The 24,996-nt window shown below is 35.8% G+C and overlaps 2 protein-coding genes across 2 annotated transcripts in view; both read left to right on the top strand.

Moving 5' to 3' along the window:
* The first annotated feature begins 6,862 nt into the window (after positions 1 to 6,862).
* On the top strand, positions 6,863 to 22,099 carry LOC148946958 (uncharacterized). Its single transcript, XM_089096468.1, has 2 exons — positions 6,863 to 6,957; positions 20,593 to 22,099. Exon 2 carries the CDS (start codon positions 20,609 to 20,611, stop codon positions 22,097 to 22,099), a length of 1,491 nt encoding a protein of 496 aa, XP_088952594.1. The 5' UTR covers positions 6,863 to 6,957; positions 20,593 to 20,608.
* The window catches only part of LOC148946956 (pyroglutamyl-peptidase 1), a 126,035-nt gene continuing 116,197 nt past the window's right edge, over positions 15,159 to 24,996 (top strand). The window contains exon 1 of the mRNA XM_089096760.1: positions 15,159 to 15,289. The gene's annotated coding sequence lies outside the window, so the exon portion shown is untranslated. The remainder of the gene's footprint in view (positions 15,290 to 24,996) is intronic.

Genomic DNA, 24,996 nt, shown 5'->3' with positions numbered 1-24,996 from the left:
GCTCGGAATTTTTGTATTTCCCCCTGGACTGATACGGTTTTTGGTATTTTATTATCATTTATTTATTTTTCCAGGAGTGATTGTATTTATCTAATTGTTGCTTTGAAAAAGATTTAATTTTTTACACTTATGAAGCATAAAGGTGTCAAATATATTGTTTTTGTATTCAAAATTAAATTAAAAATATTAAATTAAAAATTTTTATTTGATTTTCGTAATCTTAGTTTTGATGTTTTACTTTGAACAAACTACTTCTAAAGGCATTAAATATTTTGGTATTTGATAACCAAGTTCAAAAATCTCGATATAATTGGCAGCGTAATCGCGCTGCCTAAGTAAAGAACGATGTTGGCACAATGTATTATTTTTTTGGTTTTTTTTTCCATACCCGGGCACTTTGTATCGAAGGAGTTGTCGTAGAAACTTCGAAAAGGGCTCATTCGATTGGAAATTGGACCGGCTAGTGCCCTTTTTAATAGTCGAAAGTGATTGGAAGGCAGCTAACACACCTTCCACGCCCCCCATTTCCCCAAACACATCCAAACAAAATTTTGAGATAGCCATTTTGTTCAGCGTAATTGATTTCAGATAGAAATTATGTTTTTGAGGAGGACACTCCCCCACAAACCTCAGGGCAAGGGTTTTAAGTTATGCCCTCGGGGCATATAAGAACGATGTTGGCATAATGTTATTATTTATTATTTTTTTCCTTTAGACCAGGGCACTTCATATCGAAGAGGTTGTCGTAGAAACTTCGAAAGGGCTCATTCAATTGGAAATTGGAGTGGCTTGTGGCCTTTTTAATAGTCAAAAGTTATTGGAAGGCAACTAACACCCCTTCCACGCCCACCGTTTCTCGAAACAGATCCAATAAAAATTTCGAGATAGCCATTTTGTTAAGCGTGGTTGATTACCAGATAGAAAATATGTTTTTAGAAGGACACTCTCCTACAGCCCTCAGGGCAAGGGCTTTAAATTATGCCCTGGGGGCATATGAGGTTTTTACAGAGAGTGTTGTCGTAGAAACTTCAAAAAAGGCTCATTCGATTGGGAAATCAAAGGGCTAGTGCCCTTTTCAATAGTAGAAAATGATTTAAGGGCAACTAACCCCCCTTTCACGCCCACCTTTTCCCCAAACACATCCAATCAAAATTTGTAGTTAGCTATTTTGTTCAGAGTAGTTGATTTCCAGATAAAATTATGTTTTTGAGGAGAACCCTGCCCCACAGCCCTCAGGGCAAGAGTTGTAAGTTATGCCCTGGGGGCATATAAGGTTTTTTATAGAAAGTGTTGTCGTAGAAACTTAAAAAAGGCTCATTCGATTGGAAATTGAAAGGGCTAGTGCCCTTTTTAATAGTCGAAAGTGATTTCTCACGCCGACCAATTCCCCAAACATATTCAGTTAAAGTTTAGAGATAGCCATTTTGTTCAACGTAGTTGAAAGTTCTGGAAATTATGTATTTAAGGATGACAAACTCCCAAGAGTTCCCAGGACAAAGGTTGTAAGTTATACCCTGGGGGCATTTTATAGATAGAGTTGTCATAAAAACTTCAAAAGGGGCTCATTCAATTGGAAATTGAGAGGGCTAGGGCCCTTTTCAATAGTCGAAAGTGATTGGAGTGTAACTAACCACTCTCTCACGCCCACCAGTCCCCCAAACACATCCAATCAAAATTTTCAGATAGCCATTTTGTTTAACGTAGTAGACAGTTCTGGAAAGTAGGTCTTTGAGGATGACAATCTCCCTCCTCCCCTAGCCCTCAGGGAAAAAGTTGTAAGTTATGCCCTGGGGGCATATAAAGTTTTTATTGAAAGCGTTGTCGTAAAAACTTCAAAAGGGCTCATTTGATTGGAAATTGAAAGGGCTAGTGCCTTTTTTAATAATTGAAAGTGATTAGAGAGCTACTAACGCCCCTCTCACGCCCACCATCTCCCCAAACACATCCAATCAAAATTTTGAGATAGCCATTTTGTTTAACGTAGTTGAAAGTTCTGGAAATTTGTCTGGTAAACCATACAAGGACAAGATCTTCGCTAAAGCATTTCTATCAGCTGAATCAAACTCTTGCTCATAATCAATGAAACTGAGGACTAAAAGTATTTGATGACTCAACTTCTCAATTATTAACCTACAAGCGAAAATCTGGTCGATACATCCTCTACCCTTCCTAAACCGCACTGTTCTTCTGTTAAAACTTTATCTACAGCATCTCAAACTAAAAACAAGTGTCATCATAGTAAGTAATTTGCTATCTACAGAAACCAGGCTAATATCTCTGTAATTACCGCAACTCACTCTTATTACCTTTCTTATACAGGGGTTTAATTAAGTTCATCCTAAAATGGCTAGCGACTTCCCCTTTTTCAGAAATCATAATCTTCATAATCTTCAATAACTTATTTCTAGCCTCATAGCCACCATATTTGAGAAACTTATTTACCACACTAGCACCAGGAGCCTTATTATTTTTAATCCTTTTAGTACTGTCACTTATTCTTCCTCACAAAATAAATCTTCCTTCATATCCAAGGTGTCACAAACTTTAAATTTTCTTTATATCTTTTCTCTATAACTCTATCATGGTTTAGCAAATTCTCAAAAGATTCTGCTCATCTCTCTTTAACTCTTTCCTTATCACTAATTGTGGCACCATGTCTATCTTTAACTGGGACAAGTCCATATTGACTACTCCCTCTCAATTTATTAATATGCCAGGACAATATTTTAATATTACCCCGTCTGGCTGCATCTTCCAGATCCTCGGCAAAAATTATCCATGGTCTCCACTTCACACCTTTCTAGTTCATATTTTAATGCATTCTCCGCTTTCTTTGCATTCCTCTTAGTTTTGTACGATCCATCACTCAGATAGTTCTTGTACAAGCCCCTTCTCCTCTCTATTAAACATAAAGCATTCTCACTAATTTTCCAAGCTACGTTCCTAGCTTTCTTCCCTAAGACACTATCAGCAACTTCAGAAACTATTTTTCAGGTTATTTTTCAAAATGTATTGGGGGAAGTTAATTACCCTTCCCCTCCATCAATCAGCCCCCAAGGGGATATAAGTACCAAAATATACTTTTTTAATCATACAGTCAATAGAAAAGCATGTAAAGTAAATTTTTATTTAAAAGTCTCGTACTGTACCCCAAAGATTTCACTCCTTCCGTCTATACCTTATGATATCGACTCGTTCTGAAAAAATCGAAGATACATAAGAAGTACAAAATTTAAAAAGACCCGAAAAGAACGTTTCTGGAAAAGTCACTTCTTGTAAAATCACCATTGACCCCCTGAAAGTTTTCTAAAGTCCTTTCCCTAAAAATAAGATTAATGCTTTCCATAAAGTCATTGTATTTTTAACTAATTTAAGAAAACCTTCCGAAAACGAAGTTTTTCAAAGAAAAGTAAAGGTCATATTAAACCTAAGATCAGCATAAACATAAACCTTTAATAATTCACACCCAGAAAGACCAGAAATTACTGTTAAAGGATAAATGAAACCCAAAACGAACAAAAAGTAAATAAACAATCATAGCAAATAAACATACAACAGGTACACGTTTTTTATATGTGAATAAATAAATCTTAAAGCGAATAAAATAAAATTGAATATGCAAATCAAGCTGAAAACGAACAAAAAACGCTACAAACAAGAGTTTGGCTACAGCCACCTTCCCTAACTGTAAAATTCAAAAGCCTACCGTGTCATTGGCGCCTTACTAAAAAGTATATGTGTCTTGAACAGTCTTGGAAAGAACTGATAAAATTAAACTGAATATCTGATATATAATGATACTAGCTGCTAAAAGCTCATCAGTTCAGGATTTTATTTTACTGTATTTTCTGTTTTTATTTTCAATGTTGTATTACATACAAAAGCAAATATTTGTAACACAATTCGTTCTCGCTAAAGCGCCAATGACGCAGTAGGCTTTAGTCTTTTACAATTAGTGAAGGCAACCGTAGCCAAACTCCTGTTTGTAATGATGTTTATTCGTCTTCAGATTGATTTGCAAATTCAATTTAAGGTTGACTCTTTTTAATATTTATTTATCCATTTATATTAGTACTTGTTCTATGTTTGTTTGCTATGATTGTTTATTTAATTTCTGCTCGTCTTGGGTTCCATTTATTCTTTAATAATGAAAATTTTTTTTTCGTTTTAATGTTGATTTACATTTTCAATTTAGGTTTTCCTCGTTTTAAGATTTACTTATTCATTTATATTAGTACTTGTTGTATGATTGTTTGCTATGATTGTTTATTTAATCTCTGTTCATTTTGGGTTTCATTTATTCTTTAATAGTAGTTTTGTTCGTTTTGAGTTTGAATTATTATATATTTTTATGTCTGCAGATCCTAAGTTTAATGTGGTCTTTATTTTCCTTTGAAAAACTTAATTTTTGGAAAGTTTTTTTTTTTAATTAACTTTTGTTCGTTTTGGATCTCCGAAGTTTTGAAGTTTTTCAACATTCCCAATTTATAAGCCAATTTTTTTTTTTCAACATTAAAGTTTCATCAAAGTATCACAACTAGTATCACAGAACGATGTTGAATTAACAAAGTACCAAAGAAAAAGAAAGTATCATTGTATCACCGTAAACAAAGTATCCAAGTAACAATAAGCAACTTGCATTACTTAAAGTCCTTGCCCCGGGGGCTTGAGTTACAGTTATTTGACTTTTGAACTATTTTAAACAAAATGGCTATCTCAAAATTTTGATCGGATGCATTTTAGCGAAAAATGGCGTGAGAGGGGGGGAGGGGAGCTGGTTACCCTCCAACCACACTTTGAGTCTTAAAAAAGGAACTAAAACTTTCAATTTCCAATCAAATGAGCCTCCTCCAAAGTTTATACAACCATTCCTTCCATAAAAACCTTTTATCTAAACAATAGGCAATTAGAATAACTTATAGTCCTTGCCCCAGGGGCTGGGGGGTTGTCAACCCTGGAGACATAGTTGTTTTAACTTTGGACTATTTTGAACAAAATGGCTACGTCAAAATTTTGATCGAATCCGCGGGGGGGGGGGGGTAAAGGATGTGAGGGGAGGGGGGTTGTTGCCTTCGTTCACTTTGACTCTTAAAAAAGGAACTAGAGCTTTCAACTTTTAATCAAATGAGCCTGCTCCTAAGCTTATACAACCATTCCTTCCATAAAACCCTTATAGGTCAATAATGGACAACTAGAATAACTTATATCCCTTGTCCCGGGGGTTGGACTATTTTTACCTTTGGACTATATTTTACCTTTGGACTATTTTGAACAACATGGTTATTTCAAATTTTTGGTCATATGCATTTGGGGGAAAAAGGGCATGGAGAGGAGACTAGTTGACATCCAACTGCTTTTACCTCTTATAAAGGAACTAAAACATTCAATTTCCAATCGCATGAGCCACCTCCAAAGTTTATACGACCACCTTTTCCATAAAAACCTTGTATGTCCCTGGGGCGTAACTTACAACCCTTGCTCCTGGGCTCTGGGGGACGGGTCATCCCTGGAGGCCTTTTTATATGATCTTTGGACTATTTTGAAAAAAAATGGCTATTTAAAAATTTCGATCGAATTTATTTGGGGAAACGAGGACGTGGCGGGAGGGGGACTTGTTGCCCTTCCATAAAAACTTTATATTATCTCGAAGCATAACTTCAGGTCCTTACCTCGGGTCCTGGGTGGTTGTAACAATACCGGAGACATTTTTATATGATCTTTGGATTATTTTGAACAAAATTGCTATCTCAAAATTTCGATCATATGTATTTGGGGGAAAAAGGGCATGGGGGGAGGCTAGTTGCCTTCCGATCCATAAAAATTTTATATGCCTCCAGGACATTACTGAAAAAAACTTACCCCAGGGCTCTTGAGGGTTGTGTCAACCCCGCAGTTGTTGTTATATGACCTTTGGACTATTTTGAACAAAATGGTTATCTCAAAATTTTTATAGGATGTGTTTGGGGAAAAGAGGATATGGGGTGTGGGGCTAATTGCCCTCTGATCACTTTTGGATTTTAAAAAGGGCACTAGAACTTTCAATTTTCAGTCAAATGAGCCTCCTAAAAAGTTTATACGACCACCACTTCCATAAAAACCTTGCGAGTGGCCTGAAGGAGGCCTCCGCTAAGAATGTGAATTAGTAGGCCCCTGGGACATAAGTTACAATATTTTTTCGGGAAGTTTTGCTGGAGTTTTTGCTATTTGATCTTTGGACTATTTTGAACAAAATTGTTGTCTCTAAATTTTGATTGGATACATTCGGAGAAAAGAGGACATGGGAGGAGGAGCTAGTTGCTCTCCGATCACTTTGAACCTTAAAAAGAGTAGTAGAACTTTCGATATCCGATCGAATGAGGCCCCTCCGAAGTTTATACGACCACCCCTTCCGTATAAAGTGCTTCGGGGAAAAAAACAAAACATTGAAGCCTAATGGCCTTTACTATAGGTAACACTATGGTGGTGCCTCTGATTCAGTGTTCACTAAGATTAGTGTATAAAAATGGTTTTCTGTTGGGGGCGGGGGACGCAATGGAAAACCATTCAAAAGAGAAAAAACTGGTTATTTAAATGGCGTTCTGAAAAAAATCGTGTAAAAGGTTGTTTTTGCAAAAGAAGAAGATGCCTTTTCCTAGCCACCACAGCTTTCCTAGAACTTAGGCTAATTTAGTTATATCTCAAGGCTCAAAACTAAAATTTCCAAATCACGTGTTTCACTCCTTTGATCGAATCCTATCTATGTTTACCATATTTACATTTGCATAAGACTGTCGTCTGAGCTCAGCCTTAGTTAAGAAATTAGTATATTTCTTTTTTTGAAATCACTTCAATTTCTCGTTCGAAGAAACGATGAAAAAATAGTAAATAAACAAAATGGCGCGTATATTCAATAAATACTATGATGTGCTTTTTTTCGTGGCAATTCTAAAAGTTTCAACTAAATTGTAGTTGAAAAAAGTAACTATTTCTATTCTTATTTTAAAATTCCCCCTTTCTTTTACTTAAGAAGTATTGATCCTAAGCTAAGATTTTCTTTGTTCTCACCTAGGCTTGCCTAGGCTAGTTAAATTTGTCAGCCTAAAATTCTAGATGATAGGCTTATAGCTATGGAAAGTGTAGGCCTACTTGAGCTAGACTAGATGAATAAATAAAACTTTTATAGGAATGGATCCAGTGCATAAATTGCTGGATTCTTAACCTGGGACAGCATTAGCCTATTACATTGGTAAAAATTGAGACCAGTCAGAAAAATGAAAATCTAATTAATAGGAACATTGTGTAGGCAATAGGCCTATTGTAAAACATAAATTATGTTGTTGTAGTTCTGTATATAGCCTATTCTAGTGCTAAATCTTAGACCAATAGGGGAGAACAGATAGGGTAAGATTCTACTTTAGTTACTTTTGACTATCTTGGAAAGGGGTTAGGTTAAGAAAATGAAACTTTCAGGGATGGGTCTACAGGCTAAAGTATGTCCTGGGAAGATATTTTGAAGTACTCACCTCCACTCCTTCTCCCTCTAGAGGGTCCTGACCTTTGATGACCTTTAAAAATCTGTGATTTATAAAAGTGAAACCTTGCAAAATAAATCTTCTGCTTAAATGAAGTACAACAAAATTGTTTTCAGCTTCACAACTTTGCTCAATCCCAATTTATAAGGTTTTAAAGATATGCAAATACGTTTCCTAAATTTTGAAAAAAAACATTGATATGGCTTAAAATTCTACTCAAATAACTGAAATTGCATTTTCAGAGCTAAAGCCAGAGAAAAAGAAACTGATAACTGAAAATTAAGGTAAAATGTTGTTTTGTCAAAATTTCAATGGGTATAGACCTGTCATGTAGGCAAATTTCATGACCCTTTAGAGGGAGAAGGAGTGGAGGTAGGTACTTCAAAATACCTTCCCGGGACATACTTTAGCCAGTAGACCCATCCCTGAAAGTCTCATTGTCCTAACCTAACCCCTTCCCAAGATAGCCAAAAGTAGCTAAAGTAGAATTTTACCACAGATAGCCTAGCCTAGGCTATGCTTTTTTCAGAGTAGCAACTATTATATTTGGAAAGAGTATTGATTAGGGAATCATTAGATAAGGTTTATATTAACAGACTAATCAGATAGATAAAAAAAAACATACCACTAGCATCAGAATTTCACCCTGACTCCAAATATAACACTCATTTCTGTCACAAATCATTTTCAAAATTAATTCTAAGCTTCTTTAAGTTTCTTCAATTTTTCCCCCAACCCCCCCAAATTTGCAAATATATACTTTACCCCCAACCCCCCTAATGTGCAAATATATACCTCCAACCCCCCAAATTGCAAATATACAGCCCAAATTATATATTTCAAATGCATTTTGCTGCCTGTCACTGTTTTTCTAGTTCTTGTTTTGTCACAGTCGATTGAATTTACAGGTATGTGGGTTGAAACAAGAGAGAATTTGTAACAGAAAAGAGTGTTATATTTGGACTCAGGATGAAATTCTGATGCTAGTGGTAAGTTTTTGGTAAAGTTCTACCAAATCATATTATTGAGTTAGGAATAAAGTGAATACACCATTCGATGCCTTTTCTTATGCTGATTATGAATATAATAATCATTTCTATTGGAAATAAATTTCAGCCCCCCCCCTATATATACCTAACCTAACCTAACCCTGAATTGGCATATAGGGGGGGAGGCTGAAATTCATTTCTGATAGAAATGATTATTATATTTGTAATCAGCATAAAAAAGGCATTGGATGGTGTATTCACTTTTGTCCTAACTCAATAATATGATTTGGTAGAACTTTACCAAGTTTTTTTTATCTACCTGATTAGTCTGTTAATATAAACCTTATCCAAATCATGTTGTAGGCTACTTTTATTGTTGTCTTTCCTTCAGAAGAGCCATAATTCTCTGTAAATATTCCTGTAAATATTTTTAGGTATAGCCTAGACTCTATCCTGAAATTTTCATCCACTTAACTTAGCTTCTTTCTAAGATTGTAAAAATTGAGAATTTTCTACATTTCTTTGGATAAAGTAATGATGACCTTTTCTATTGGTTTGCCTGTTGCTTTGTTTCTGGGTTTTAATGATAGAACCATATCTTATTACCAGTAAATTACCTAAATTTGTATTTCAAAGCAAAATAAGGACCATACTGGATCTTTTGAGTTTTTTCATGATGAATTTTTGTCTGTGGGTTAGGGCCTAGTGATATGCTATAAGAGATATATGGTGAAGGGATGCAATTTAAGCCTACTTGGTAAAAATGATCACAAGGTAGGTATCACCCATGATGAAACTCTAGATTAGTTTCAAGGTGGTGTCTCAAATCAACATTCTTTTTGATCATTAGTCCAGAACATTTGGAGCAAACTTGGCAGAAACCCTTTTCATTTTCAAAGTTTTGGCTAAAATGAATTCCAGTATATTCTAATAATCTGTGTCAATTTATCCTTTTTTTTGTTGGCATTCTGTAAGCACAGACTCTCAAGTTCTTTCAACAGTTTTGCCATGTTGGGCAGTTGATGAATGTCCAGAACAAAGTTCATCTTAAATCAAATTGTACCATTTTCGAAAACAAGCAAGCCACTTTTACATTTGAATTTTAACCATAGCACCCTTTTTGTAAGACGTTTTTAAAAATTTACACCAGTTCTAACAGAATTTTTCCCAAGCACAAAACAAAATTCCTCAGCTGTATGTTGTTTACCTAAACATGCCATCAGGAAAATGCAAACAAAAAATAATATATCAGTATTAGAAAAATATGCACTGCAGATGAAAATGAAAAGCCAGATGAACAGCTCAGGCATTATTTACTTGGCAATGAGTTGTATTGTACACCTCTAGGGGTAGCCTATGCCCCCTTAGTAATAAATGGGAGTAAGCTTTTGGAATTTTGTTGTAAGAAGATTTAGTTATTTTGGATTGGAGGATAGGCATTGATGCTAAACAATGGGAGCATTCTTGTTTTGCAGGTATGTCTCCAAATGTGAGTGAAAAGCTTATTCTATTGTGCATTGATTGTGAGGTTTTGGGGACATAGGGCTCAGTTCACTTTCCTATAAGAGAGTTTTTTAATTTAAGAGGTATGTAGGATTAGAAGATTAAAATCTGAAGTGATATTTTTCTGAATTGGCTTTGGAAAAAGGTTTACAGGAGATTTTGCAGTCTACAGGGGACTGTCACTTAGAATCTATCTTGGGGCTATGTGATACTGTTAATGATGTAGGGAATAATGCTAAGCTTGCAAATAGTTGCATGGGTAGGTCTAAGGAAGATTTCTTTTGATGAGGAGCATACAAATTATAGAGAAGGAGTGGTTGAAATTTTAATACTATAATGGATATTTATATATTTAGCATGTTAGGTATATATGATTGATTGAATAAAAGATATTGTGACACAAGATTAGTGCAAGTGTTTTAGAGTATGCTGTGAAAAAGAAAGTAATATAAGAAACTACTTAAAAAAAAGAAAATGAAGTCTTAAGTTAGAAGAAAACTGTGGGTTAAGAAAGTATTTAACAAGGTAGATTCCTAAGAATTTAGGCAGCTTGTGAGGAAATTTGTTGAAGGGACTTGGAAAGAGGGTGAAGTCTCCCAGCTGAAAATTAAGCCAAATATCTGGAAGCTAGAGTACATGAAGCATTAGGTAAGAAATTTTTAAATCTGGATGGATTTATGGATTGATTGTTAAATAAGGATGATTCAAAGCTGATTACAGAGATACATAAGTGTGAAATGTAGATCAACATGGAGAAATTGTTAAGGTGAAAAGGGTGTCAAAAGCACACATCAACAGTATTTTTGAAACAGCTTAACATGTCAAGGTGAAACTTCTGGTTCATCATAAAGTGATGTTCAGCTGACCAAAAGGCAATATACACATGGCACTAGGAATAGACAGAATTCCAGTGAAAGTATGGAAGTTGAGTTGAATGTGGATTATTTTGATAATTGGCCTATTATTTTTGGTGTTTTTGAGCCAATTCTCTGGCCTAAGGGACAGTCAGTAGGGTGGTCCTTAGCAAATTGGAAATAAGTGTTTTTTATGGGGCACAGTCTGAAATGATTCCATTCTGATTATAATTGAATAATGAACAAACATTTTGGCATTAGTTTCAATTTCAAAGGTCCCTACCATAACTATTAGGAATGTATAAGCAAACTTTGATAAAAAAAAACACACAATAATGCTGCTTAATTAAATGATATCAAACATGACTGTTGATTTGCTCTACACAAAACAGAAAATAAGTGATTGGTAATAGTGTCCAGCAACAGTAATAGTATCCAGTCACTTCAGTTGTCAAACTATACAGTTCACATATGGGCTTCAGACTGGTCCATCAGTGTCTTTTTGGTTTGATCACTGCAATGCTGTCAGTACTCCTTGACAACTAGCAACAGGAACTATTTCTGTTCTTCAGATGTTGTGTACAGTTTGTTATAGTCATCCATCAGTGCAACACCACAATCAGCAATGTCATTGATTACCCTCATGCTGTGCACTATATTTTTAACTGCCTGGTAGTCTTTGTCAACTGACCACAAATCAATGTTCTTAGTTAGGAATGATGAATGCAGTCTGGCAATACTGAATAATCTGTTGGTATTATGCATGACAGAGTTTTCTAACTTCTTCTCCACTAGTGTCAATGGGTCCATTGTTATTCTCTTCAGATGGTGATCTGCTCCTGATGTTTGCAAAGCTGTTACCATATGATGTTTGGTGTCATTTGATATGTTGTTGTCAAAGAAGGTGAGGGCCACCAATTCCTCTGATAAGTACCATAGGTGTTTTATTATTTTGTTCATGGTGGCTTTTGATATTGATTCTGATATGTTCTTGTTTCCCAATTCACTGGCTGACTTAGTACTAAAGACAAGTCCCAAAGAAAGGGATCTAGGAGTGCTGATAGATGAACAATTGAAGCTCCACAGCCACTGGCAACAAGCAGTTTTGAAAGCAAATTCAAGCCTTGGTCTCCTCAAACGCACCATAACCATCTGCTCCTGTACAGTCTTTCTAAGGCTATATAAGGCTATAGTTAAGCCTGTTTTGAATTTCGGTAAATGTCTCACCTTCCCTTCCTATAAGAATGATACCAGTCTAATTGAGGGAGTTCAGAGGCATGTCACTAAGTGCATAGCTGACCTACAAGATCTCCCATCCAACAAGAGACTGGAATGCATGCAGCTGCCAACACTCATCTTCAGACACCACTGTTTTGATATGATACTGACCTACAAGTATAACACACAACCAAATAAGCCCCCTTTGTCCAAACATTCAAGTCAGCACCATACAAGAGGACACTCACAAAAGCAGTCAATACATGAATGTAGCAATACTTCTTCTCTGAGCCTGTTGTCAACAATTGGAATAGCCTTCAAGCTGAAATGGTGACTGCACCCATGGCTGCATCCTTCAAGTCCAGACTGGACAAGGAATGGAATGACAAGCCATGGAAATCTGAGTGGGACTGTTTGTCCCACTCTACTACTGACTGATGCCAACTTCATCATAATGAGTGTCTTGCTAGGAGGCTGATGCTGCTTTGGGCTTAAATTGCATCTCTCCAGCAGACCTCTCTTATGGTGTGTCACTGGGCCCAAACACAGTGACAAAATTTTGCCATCATTGACCCAGAGCACAACAGATCCAGTATGGACCTTAATTTCACTCCAAAGTGCAAATTAAAGTAATTAAGGTATAGATGTCCTTGAGAAGTTGGAGGTCAATGTGAGGGGCTGATGATGCCTCAAACCATGCTTTCATGTAGATGATCACAGTGAATTGACAAATATCAGCAAGAGGCTTTTCTTGCTTTTTTGTGAGTTGAACTGACTTCTGAACATCCAGATCTTTAGCACATAGATTTGCCATTTGCCATCCACCTTGCTTGATGCAGCCCAGCTGGAGCTCTGAACAAGATTCCCTTAGATGGCGTGCCACCAAGGAATATGATCGCCAAGTCTAAAAGTTTATGGTAATCATCACAGAGTTGATACACTAGTGTCTGCATCTCAGCAAATGCTATGATATCTATGATGACATATGAAACATCTGTAAACAAGCACTTGTCTGATGAAGCAGTCTGAAAGTCTGCTCTGTCAATAAACTGCCAGGTGTTCTTAAACCAGTTGAAAATTGTTATCTCTGGGCCTTTGCTAGGACCAAGGCAATCAAGAGCCACTGCTTGTAAGACTATTTCTAAGATATGATGTTGACAAGAAAACTAAAGCATGTCCTTGTCAAGTTTTTTTTTCCAGAAGGATACAAGCACCATTTCTTGGACCAGAATTGACAGATGTGGTGTCAAAACACATGCACTTTACATTATATGTAATGTTCCAAGCCACAGCTGCTGCAGAAGCTTCGCCAGTTCTCAAGGCTAGCTTTGGAACACCAAGAAGCTGATCTACACCTGCTCCAGAGACCAACATTGGAAGGTGATCAACAATCTGTCTGCTGCAGATATCCTCTAGGAGTTCCATCCCAGTGAATAGTTAGGGGAACTGTTGGTTCAAACTTCTGTTGTAGATTTTTAGCTATTATATGGTGCTGCCTCATACTGTCTCTGCAGATTGAAGAGCAATTGACATTGTATTCAGCAGGATCATGAACAAGGTTTTGTAGAGTTGGAACAAGAAGTAATGCAGCACTTCTGTCACTAACTTCAGTCACACCAAGACAGGCTGACATTTTGTCATCCAATATGCTTACTCATCCTCTTTTTTGATGTTTTGCTGAAGTTGATGGTTTTATATCTTCTGTTTTGGGGTCTTTAATTTCTTGACCTTTTTTGATGTCAGATAATGATTCCAGTGTCATCTCTTTTCTCTTGTTTTTCTTTCTTGTCTCTCTTTCTCAATTCTTAGTCATGGTACTCTTTTCTTTTCTGAGATGATGCTCTTTTTCTTTCTAAAACCTTGTCAACACTGCCTGTCTTTCCACTGCATCCTGGTTCCCACTGCACTAACAGAAACTCATGGTCTTCTTGAATACATATCATCTCCATTGTGTTAGTGTGGGTAATGTCAAACAAAACGTCCAGGCCTACTTTCCACTCTTCTTCCTTCTTTTTCAGTGTCTCAGAATGCTTAACTTTGTTCTCTTTATTTCTCTTCAGGTTGTCATACTCCTTAGAGAGACACTGAATTTTGTTTACCTCATGTTTCTTGAGCCTTGTTGGAATGCGTGCCTTTGCCCAAACTGCAAGAACGTCATTGGCTCTGGAATGTGCTGCTTCACAGATTGTCTTGTTTGTCACTTGCTTGTAGTGATAGAATAGCGCCATGTTTTCCTTCTTTGACAGTAGTTTTTTTTCAAATCAGTGTCTGACAATTGCCTGATGAGCCATATGTCTGTTTCATTTGTTTTAGTGGGTTTAATATTGTATCAGTACTGTCACTTGTACAAACCATGCAGTCCATGCTGTCACTCATTGTTGTGTCAGTGTGTCTGTAACAAAGTATCAGATTAATAAGACTACCTGTATCAGTGTGAAGCATAATTTATATATTGTAGTTCATAAAACTAATAAAAACTTGAAATTTGTATTTTCAGTCACATTGTATACAAAAAAAAATGGCGTCTTGTGTTGAAATGCATTGTGGGAAGCCTACAGATAAATAAGTCTAGCAGTTCAGAAAGCTACCATGCTGTACTATAATGTAGTGTTGACTGTTGAAAAGTTGAAAACTGTGCAAGACATGCAGCATTGAGCAGTGAGCATGCAATAACCAAAAATTTTAACCTCTGGTAGGGACCTCTTAATGTCAATATATTAGGCTCTTTTTTGGGATTCTGTGGTATTTTAACAATAGAAACAAGATTAGGGGATGCCTGCTGAAGAAATCCTACTTTGAATAATAAGGACCACCCTAATAGCCAGTATCTGTCTTAGTGTCTGTAATAAAGGCTAATTCATGAGAATTACAGCTGTATTTGTATAGGGAAAGTATCAGTAAGCTTTTTTGTGAGACATTAGGGCCGTTTTTTCACTCATCAATGTGCTAAGATCTTAAATCTTTTGTCAGAAAACGCTTAAAAGTGAAATCTTTGAACTAAGATCCTACATCTTTTGTTGTTTTATGCAAACGTCTTTCATCATTCTGCTCTGATCAGCGGTCTGAGAACAATGATGAGTATATCATCAAAGTTCTCTCATCATTGTTCTATATGGCAGAACAGTGGTGGTCTTCACACTTTTTGCTAACATCAGTGAGCTGTAAGATCTTAGAACAAAGATGAGTTAAAAAATGATAATCTTTGCAGAAAGATGTAAGATCTTAGTTCTAAAAAACAGGCCTATTGTGTTTTAGGTTAGATAAATGGTTAGAGTTGCAGAAGAAGATGATAGATGTCCAGGCAAGTTTTATGAAAGACTATAATGCAGTAGATCAGGTTTTCATTTTAAGTATCTTGATAAGAAAGTGTGCTAGAGGGAGAAAACAATGGATGTATATAGCTTTTCTAGACCTGAAAAGATCATTGAATGAATTAGTAATGAAGCTCCTTATTCAGAGTATGTTACAATTAGGATTGCCTTGGAGACTTGTCAAGATTTTAGTTGGTATGTAGATCATAGTTAGGGCAGTATCTCAGGTTGGAAAGTAGTATTTCAGGATTTGATGCATGAGTATAATTAATATGTAATGAAGTATTTAATATTAAATGCTGATAAGTCAGCTGTTGTAGAACTTGAGGGAATTGTGGAACTTAGTCAAAATTGTAATGTTAATGCTAACGAATTGACAAATCTAAGTCAGGTTTCATATCTAGAGTGCAAGGGTTCATCAAATGGTTGATGGGTAGCTGTATCAATCTTATGGTGAATAGAGGACTAAGGGCAATGTTGAGTGTATTAAGTTTCAGTGTAAGAAATATTGGCCTAAGCAAAAATTAAGTTTGTGAAGTAGATTTTCAGTAGTAAGTTAAGACAATGTTTAGTTAAAACTGTGAAACATGAGGGTTTAAAAAAGAGAATAAGTTAGAGAGGATTCAGTTAAGTTTTTAAAGAAATTATTAGGTCTAAATAATAAGTTAAATGGGCTAGTTTTAAGGGGTGATTTAGGGCTGATTAGTGTAAGAGCTAATATACTAGCTAACATGGTTCAGCTTATCCCCCCCCAGAAATGGGTTGCATTTGCAGTTGCCACAAATTTCATATTTCCAAATTATTTTCTTTAACAATTATCTTACCCTGCTATGATACCCCCCTCCCTTCGCAAAAAAAAAGAATACAAAATATATACAATTATATGCTATGAGATGTTCTACACCATATATTTTACCTACATTTTGAAGTATAGGTTGAACATATGAAGACCAAATCTCCATGGAAATGATAAAAGAAACCATTATCAAATGCCTGACTTCCTGGACACCTTTTTTTGCAGCAATCTTGGTGACAGCCAAGGTTTTTCTGACTGAGAATACAGTACCCTTGTAAGCATCTTAAAGAAAGGGGACGTATCCATCCCAGGCAACTGGTGGGGATCTGCGTGCTTTCTATACCCAGCGAATTGCTGTCACAGATTTTACTGCAGAGAATCAGCCCACAGCTCAACAGGCACCTCTGTGATAAGCAACATGGATTCAGGCCAAACTGCTGTTGTGTGGACCTGATATTTACTTTATGGCTACTGATGGAAAAAATCACGAGAGTGCCAATGAAAGATCTATATGATATTCGTTGATTTTCAGAAGGCATTTGACTCAGTGGACTGCAGAGTCTGTGAAAGATCCTTCTGCACTGCAGAATCCCCAAAAATATAGTTTTGCTGATCATTGCTCTCTGCGAAGACAATGAGTGCTGTGTAAAGACGCCAAGTGGCCAAACTTGTTTCTTCTGCATCCTGTCAGGAGTTAAACAAGACTGTGTCTTGTTGCTGCTGCTCTTTATAATTGTAATTGATTACATAATGCAAAGCACCAGCACAGACAGTATTCAGCTGAATCCTGAAGTACGCCTGAGCAATATAGACTTTGCTGACAACATCGCCATGCTAGAATCATGCAAGCAACGACTTCAAGAGCTCTTACACCAATTGAGGAAGAGAAGCTGCCAGTTTGGCCTACAAATAAATTTTGAAAAAAACAAATGCATGACCACAACAGATTCACATCTGAGCATTGCTTGCAGAGACTAATAGTTAGAACAAGTTGTCCATTTCAAATACCTAGGAAACATAATTGAAAATACAGGATCTACCCTGAAAGAAGTGCTCACGAGAATTGGTCAATTTAATGAAGCCTTCAATAGACTATAAAAAGTTTGGCAGTCTCAATGCTTCTCTCTACAGCTGAAATTGCAACTGTTTAATAGCAACGCCATGCCAGTTCTGCTTTACACAGCCAAAATCGGGCGCTTAAACCAGGAACAAGAGAGGAGAATTCTTGCTTTTGAGAACATGTGTCTCAGGAGAATTCTCAACATCCACTGGCAGCAGAGGATAACCAACCAATCAATCTGTGATAAAATAGGTCAGCCTCTTGTGACAAATGTAAAAAGAGTTTATTGATGGAGATATGTTGGCCATGTACTATGAATGGACAATCCCTGGCTATTGAATGCAGTGCTCCACTGGCAACCATTGGGTGCATGCTGCAGAGGCAGGCCCATAAAAACCATGAACCAAACATACCAGACAGATCTGCTAAACCTAGATACCTCAATCCAGCCTCAGTGGGAGGATATACTGGCAGCAAAAAGAAATGCAGAAAGATTGGTGGCTCCTTTTTGATGCCCTGAGTGCCTCTGGAGACACATGTGAATGTATGATAAAGTTGAAATTCCAAAATCCCTTCTTTTCCTCATTCTTTTAATTAGTCTTGCTTTCCCTTTGGCTGCTCAATTTTTTTTAAAGGGGGGGGAATGTTCCAGGGGTAATCTGCTAGACACCTGACAAGACATGGCCTAGATATTGCCATCAACATTGGTGAATGATATCATTAGTTAGAGCCCAGTTGGTAATTTTTGGATCTCTACATTCCAGACTTGATCTGTCCACTGTATGTTCTGGATTATTTGGAGACATGTATTTTCAAAGGCCAGGATCCAATACCATTACTTTGCATTAGCATGCAGTGATTTGGACATGTATGTCAGAATTAATGGAACAATAATATTGAGGAGTCTAAGTTTGATGCAAAGTGAGAAGACATTTGATTGCCAGATTCCCTTCATCTTGTTAAAAGCCATTCCAGCATTTTTAAAGTTAACAAAACACTCAAAGTCAGAAAGTGCAAGATGAGCTTTGTTTTCATTCTTAACAGGGCTGACAAGAGTGAGGAAAATTCTTCCTAGAATATATGAAATTGAAAAAAATAAGGAATTTAACTCAAACTGTACTCAAGAAGTATTTTGAAGAATGGATATGGTTGTAGTGGATACACTTGCAGGAAAAGAAGTGAATAACATAAACTATACTTTGATAGAACTGATGATTTTGGTTTAAATGGATTGATCAGGTTGTAGAAGACTACTCAAGGTTCATTTTGGAGGATATCCTATTTACACCTGTGCTTTAATGGGGTAATTGAATTTTAAAACATTAGTATCATCTCAATTTTGTTTGCTTGTTGTTTTATGGCTGTCAACATTCCCTAAGTAAAGTTATGTGTTTAGCGGTTAAACTAGACTACTCAAAATGGGTTGAAGTGGTCTGAGCCCTAGGATAATCAGAAAATTTTCTGATGGCTTAGGCCTAGTATTTAATATATACTAATGAAGGGGCAGTCTATCAACCAGTCTTTGGGGAGAATCCCCAACTCCTTCTGTGTGTGGGTCTGCCTCAGTTGATTTGTCTTATAATTTATGTTGTTTTTATGTCTGTTCTCATTTAGTTTTGAGTTTGAAAGAAGGTAGAACAAATTTATTGTTATTGTGAAATGGAATTGAATATAGTATCCTCAGTTTTCTGTCCCTAGAGAATGGTTGATTCTTTTGTTTCTAGGTGGGTAGTTAAGCTTCTTGATCTATGTGAAAGGACTGGTATGACCCCTCAAATAATTCTCAATTGTAAAATTCTACCCAAAAAATGGCAGGACAATTTGGATTTGAAGGGCTAAAAATAAACTTTGGCATTTCTTATGTACAATCTCCTCTCCCCTGGAAAATGGTATAAATATTTTATAATATTAAGTTGTAAAGACAACGTACATAAACAGTGCTGATCTCTTGGGGGGGGGGGTATTTATTTTTCAAAATATCTTGATTTTTTCTAAAGAAATTAAAGAATTTGACCTAAAAATACACTTTAACCTCTCCCCCTGGTTTGAACCAGACAAATCTTTGAGGTAAATTTGCCCCTCCTCTTTGTAGGTATGCTTCATGTGACTGTTTTATATTACATGTTGCAAGTAGGATAATTTTCTCCTTTCTGTTTTATCCTTTGATTTTAATTTAGTGAAATGTAGAAAGAATTCCTCATCTATGTAATTAAGAGGATCTGGAAAGAACTTCTTTAGTCCTGACCATTAGAGAAAGGTTGATTGTTATCATTGGTTTCTAGTAGTGACAGTGCCAAAACGTTTTCTAATCCTGATTCAGATACAATTCCAAGAATACTTGTCATTTTTGTTTGTTTTTATTATTTTAAAGTTTTTATGTCATCCATAACAATTACAAGACTTAAAAATTTGACGCAACAGTTGGCTATTAATCATTTGCTATTTCTGAATTTAAGAATTAAAAAACAAGACTTTAAGACATATAAAAAATAACTCAATGATTAATTCTATAATAGAAAACATAAATTTTTTTTATTAAGGGTTTTGTTAAGAAGACTACAAAAAGGACTGTGACCCATAAAGTTTCTTTTTCATACAACCAAGTCAAAATGAGAGTGTCTAAATCATGGTAAAAACAAAAAAAGAGGGAGGAAGATTCTCAAGTTCTATTGCAGAATAGCCTTTTATTATTTCCAACATAAAGGATTCCTTTAATAACTTTTTACTTTCTTCTCTAGGTGGTTATCAAAAAATTTAAATCTATATTTTCCTAATTAATAGTGACTCAGGGATGTGCAATCAGAAGGGGACCCATGGCACCCAGAATAATGAAATTTCTTTAATTTTTCCAAAAATATCATGTATACCTTCCATACAATTTGTCTATTTTTTCAAGTTGTGTCCCACTCCAAATTAAGAAACAGCCTATGTACTTGTTTGTGGTTAATTTATTGGAATTTTGTGTATATTGAAACAGTTCCAAATTGCAATCAAAATACACCAAACAGAATAAATTCGGCAAAAAAGGTATTACTGTAGATCTGAATAGTGATATTACCCTAACTATATTTAGGGGAGGGGGGGGGGGTGAAATGTTTCATTCTTATATACCATATATTTTGAGTTTTCTCTAGGAGAACTTGAAAAATATCCTATAAAAATGCCCTTTTTCTTGTTTGAGTCATGAGACCTTTTTTGCAAGTAAACAGTTTTTAGGCCACAATTTTCAGTTTTAATCCTCCAATCCTAATCTTCATGTGACTTATAGTTTTAGCCTTAGATAATATTGTATATTTTACGTTTACTTTTCTGTACTGGAAAGTGTCTCATGATTTTTTTTTTTTTTTTAGGTAGTGTCAAGATGTGATGAACATGATTACAAGACAGGCTAAAAAGAGACTGATTTTTTCTGATGATACAGAGAGAAGTATAAATTCAGTTTATCACCAGCGTCAAAAGGATCTAGATAGGTTTCCATATGAAGAGGATGCCCAGAAGATTTTTAGATCTCCTGTGTCAACTTGCTCCACATGGCAAGGTAGGCTCAGATCAAGGCCAAAGGTGCGGCAGAAGTACTTCCATCATCAGGACAGAAAGTGTTTTGCATATGAAAATACTAGTGACTATGGAACAGCCTCAGAAAATTCGTCCATTCTTAAGTCATTTACCACAATGTCAGAAGTGTGTCACTGTGAAGATCTTAGTGGAGTTAGTAGTATCTGTAGTGATTTTTCATTATCAGATTGTGACCTGGATTATCCCCATCTTGATCAAACTGGCTGGGCAACAGATTCAGATGATGAGATACCTGTGAACAATTGGGATCTTATACTGGACAGCCATGAATCAGGGTTTAGAACCATTAGAAAACTTAGTGTTACCATCATTGTCCCTGTGAGTAACCCTAGTGGCTATAATGCTGATCAGTTCGAATTAAAAATCATCAATGATCCTAACTACAAGCCACAGGAAAGTTTATGCATACATCATGTGAGCCCAGTAGTATCCATAGAACCACACGGAGCACAGTTTTACCAAGATAAGCCTGCTACAATAATATTACCTGTTTCTGTTGCACCCAAACAAAGTGATGAATTAATATGCCTGTTCAGCAACACAAGTACAAATCAGCAACCAGTGTGGGAAAAGTTGCCCCAAAGTTGCTTCCAGTATAACTCTGGATGTATTATAATTACCTCACAGCATTTTAGCTTATTTACAGTCATTCTTCAGGAAAGATATCCTGAAGTTAAAGTTCAAATAAACCCCAATTTAGGGGGTAAACTTCGAACAAATGAAGTACCTGGTGTTGAAGTTAATTTTCCTAGAAACTCTCTTGCTCATAGCATTGAAGCTTGTTTAAAAGTATTTTATGACAGTGATTTAACGAAAGATTCAAGTGAGCTTGCATTAGCATCACCAATCATTATGGTGAGCCCACATGGATATCAATTTGATCTGAGTCTACCTAGAGTTACTGTTACTTTGCCAATTCCAATGTACAAAGAAGTTAAGCATCAAAGCCACCGAACACAGCTCTCACTCTCTATATGGCAGAGTTGTACCACAGAATTTGAACCTTTTGTTTGGGAAAAGCTGGATGTGAGATATTGTATTAGAAAAGATAGAGATGCACGGCTATATGTAGTTACCTTTCCTGTGACACATTTTAGCTTTTTTAAAGCAGTTTGGAATACAGCTAGAGCTGGCATTAATATTTTCACTCCATACACATCCTTTCCTATGATGTGTGAAGTTTTTATGTCTGCAACAGATGAGACAAATACTTTTGGATTAGAGGTCATTTTATACAGGTTTGTAGATACAATTATTGTTATACAGTTGCTTGCTGGATAAAGATTTAACCCCATCATTTAAGGTAAAAGACCTGATGAAAAAATAATTTAAATAGAAACTCTTTTGAGTACTTCAGGGAATTTATCTGATGTGTAGTACATTTTATGAGAATAAATTTCTAAAAGAACAACTTATCTTTTAAGTATGTAATTCCCTTGCTCCTACTTTGTTTTACCAATGACAGCATCTTTAGTTTTATATTTGTTTGCAATTTTTTTTTTTCACAGGACCCTTCTTGTCTGAAAGTGTAAAGAACAGCTAATTCTAAGTTTTGATGACTTAGAGTCTTTGTCAATATTTGTTGTCAAAAGTGTTTTCTTTTATTGTTGAAAGGACTGACTACCTAAAAAGTGAAGAATGCAAACCCGGGCTGTAGGCTAATTGTCAAATGTTTAATTATAGGGATCCTATCTTTAAGTTTTGATAGGCTATTGGGAGATATCCCTGCTGCTTGAAACGCAGGAATTCTGCATGCATCCCAAGGCACCATGTTTCATGTGTTGTCGAGGTTTTACTGATGATTCAATACATGATTTGGTCCAAAACCGAATTGATGAATTCTGCTTTTGTAATTTTTTGTGATAGCTGTATGAAAGAACTGGTTGATGCTTCACTTTTTAAGTGGATAATTAAATAAAGATAGTGTGGCTGGAATCCCTCCCATTAAATATTTTGCCATTAATGATGACTTGCAACCCTTATATTGGGACTCCTTCTATGTTCTTGTGCTGATAGTTTGTATGCCCTTGGCTTTTGCTTAGTCACAATTGGATTGCACCAGGTTTTTATGTGCCCACATTTCACCATTGTAAAATAAAGCACCCAGTCAAGTGGTTTAGAAGTTTAGCATCCCTTTTAAGTATCAAACTAGTACACCAAGACCCTATGTGTGTTTTCATTTATTAATCTGAAAAAAACAAAAACTTTCTGAAAAATAAGTTTTCAGAGAAAAGTAAAGAGCCATGTAAAACTTAAAACGAGCAGAACTAAGTTCTATCCAAATTCAAATTCTCAACAACCAGATATTACTATCAAAGAATAAATGAAACCAAAAACGAACAGAAATTAAAATAAATGATCATGTCAAACATAAAGATAACAGATACTGCAAAAGACAAATAAATAAGTCTTAAAACGAGAGAAAGTTAAATTGAATATTCAGGTCAAGCTTAAAATGAACAAAATTACTGCAAACAGGAGTTTTGGTACTGCCCCTTCCCCTATTTGTAATAGTGCTAAAGCCTAATGCATTATTTGCATTTTATTGAAAACAAGCCTATGTATTTTCTGTATGCTTTAATTTTTCAAAACATCAAGGAAAAATAAAAAAATAAGTCCCAACAATAATCAAGATGACTGGAAAGAACAAATGGAAATAAACTGAATATTTAATATATAATGTTTAAGGCTTCACAAAGTCCAGTTTGGATTTCGTGAAGGCTTGGGTGTGCAAAGTGAACACACAACTTTTTTGGCTATTTTAGATGTCTTTCGGATGCTGAAAAAGAACATGTATATGTGTGCAATCGGCGTTTCAAAGCTGTTCGATTCCATTATCCATTCACATGCTATTCTTTCTCCATTGAGAAGTGGAATAAACCCTTTTCTCTTTTGTCTCTTATGGAATTAGTATGGTAATGCGCCCATAGGGATGCGGCTAGGTAGGCAGCTGAGCAGATCCATCACTGTTCGGAAAGGTGTGAAACAAGGCTATGTGCTTAGTAGGCTACAGATCTTTTAGATAATGCCATCCGAACCGTTACTAAAAAGATTGCTCTATTTCTAATTGGGCCCCATATTGATGTCAGCCACCTCTGTGATACAGACGATATCCTTTTACTATTAGATGATCTTGTAGGTTATCAAAAGTACAGTGAATATAGTTTGCTCTGGTCTCAACAAGATTGGGCTTCAAGTCGCCTCCTCTAAAACTGAGCTTCTCATCTACGGTTCGTCTGAACAATCTCCTATTATTATCACTGATGGCCCAAAGACTATTTCTATTTCATATTCCCTGAATTATTTAGGTCTCCTGTTTGGATTCAATGTTAAAACTACTAAACACTTGTTATCTCAGTGTTGAAAGAAAAGCTATAAGAAAAGCTAGAATCTCAGTGTTGAAAGAAAAGTGTATGGTTTGTGTGGTCGAGTTAAAGGCCAGTTTTACAAAATAACCTTGTGCAGACTTTACAACGTTTTTTTGGCCCCACATGTCTTCTTCTTGGTCCCTTTATGAAGTTTTTTTTTCACAATATCCGAGTGGAAGAAAATTAGATCTCTATTCTTCTGTTCTTGCAAATATCTTCTGCAGTTGTTGCTTTGGACTCTCAACGGATACATTTCGAGTAGATATGGTGCTGTTGATATTTCTTCAAAAATGGGCCAGCTTGTGAACAGGTTCCGTAAGCGTCGAGAAAATATTGTCAATTTTCCACTTAACTGTATAGCTTAATTGTGTTGCCTAAGTAGCTGAGATGTAATATGCTTTTTGTGAGTTTTTTCTTGTTTATTGTTTCCATTTTTTTCTGCATTTCGTACTCCTCTAAGTGCATTTCATGCATGTAAAGAGGGTGGAAATAAATTATCATTATTCCTGGAAATATCAGCAATTCAAGATTATATTTCACTTTATTTTTCTTGATATGTTTCAATGCTATAGATATAAAACAAAGTTTAAATGTGTTTTATTTTCAGTAAAGTGGAAATGACGGTATCTATTATCTTTGTGTTTGATATGATCATTTATTTGAATATCTGTTTGTTTTGGGATTCATTTTTCTTTTATGGCAATCTTTGGTTGTTTTGAGTTTGAATTATTATAGGAGTTATTTCTGCATGTCTTAAGTTTTGAATGGCTCTTCGTTTTTCTTTGAAAAACTTCTTTTTCGAAAAGTTTA

Source organism: Artemia sp. Qi Xiang Cuo, chromosome 11 (genome assembly GCF_049724085.1).
Source record: "Artemia sp. Qi Xiang Cuo chromosome 11, ASM4972408v1, whole genome shotgun sequence".
Lineage (NCBI taxonomy): Eukaryota > Metazoa > Arthropoda > Branchiopoda > Anostraca > Artemiidae > Artemia > Artemia sp. Qi Xiang Cuo.
Note: the sequence above shows the minus strand (reverse complement) of the source record. Positions and strands in the feature narration are given on the sequence as shown.

Coding starts and splice junctions, on each gene's coding strand:
- LOC148946958 (XM_089096468.1), top strand. CDS start 20,609: ATGAACATGATTACAAGACAGGCTAAAAAGAGACTGATTTTTTCTGAT.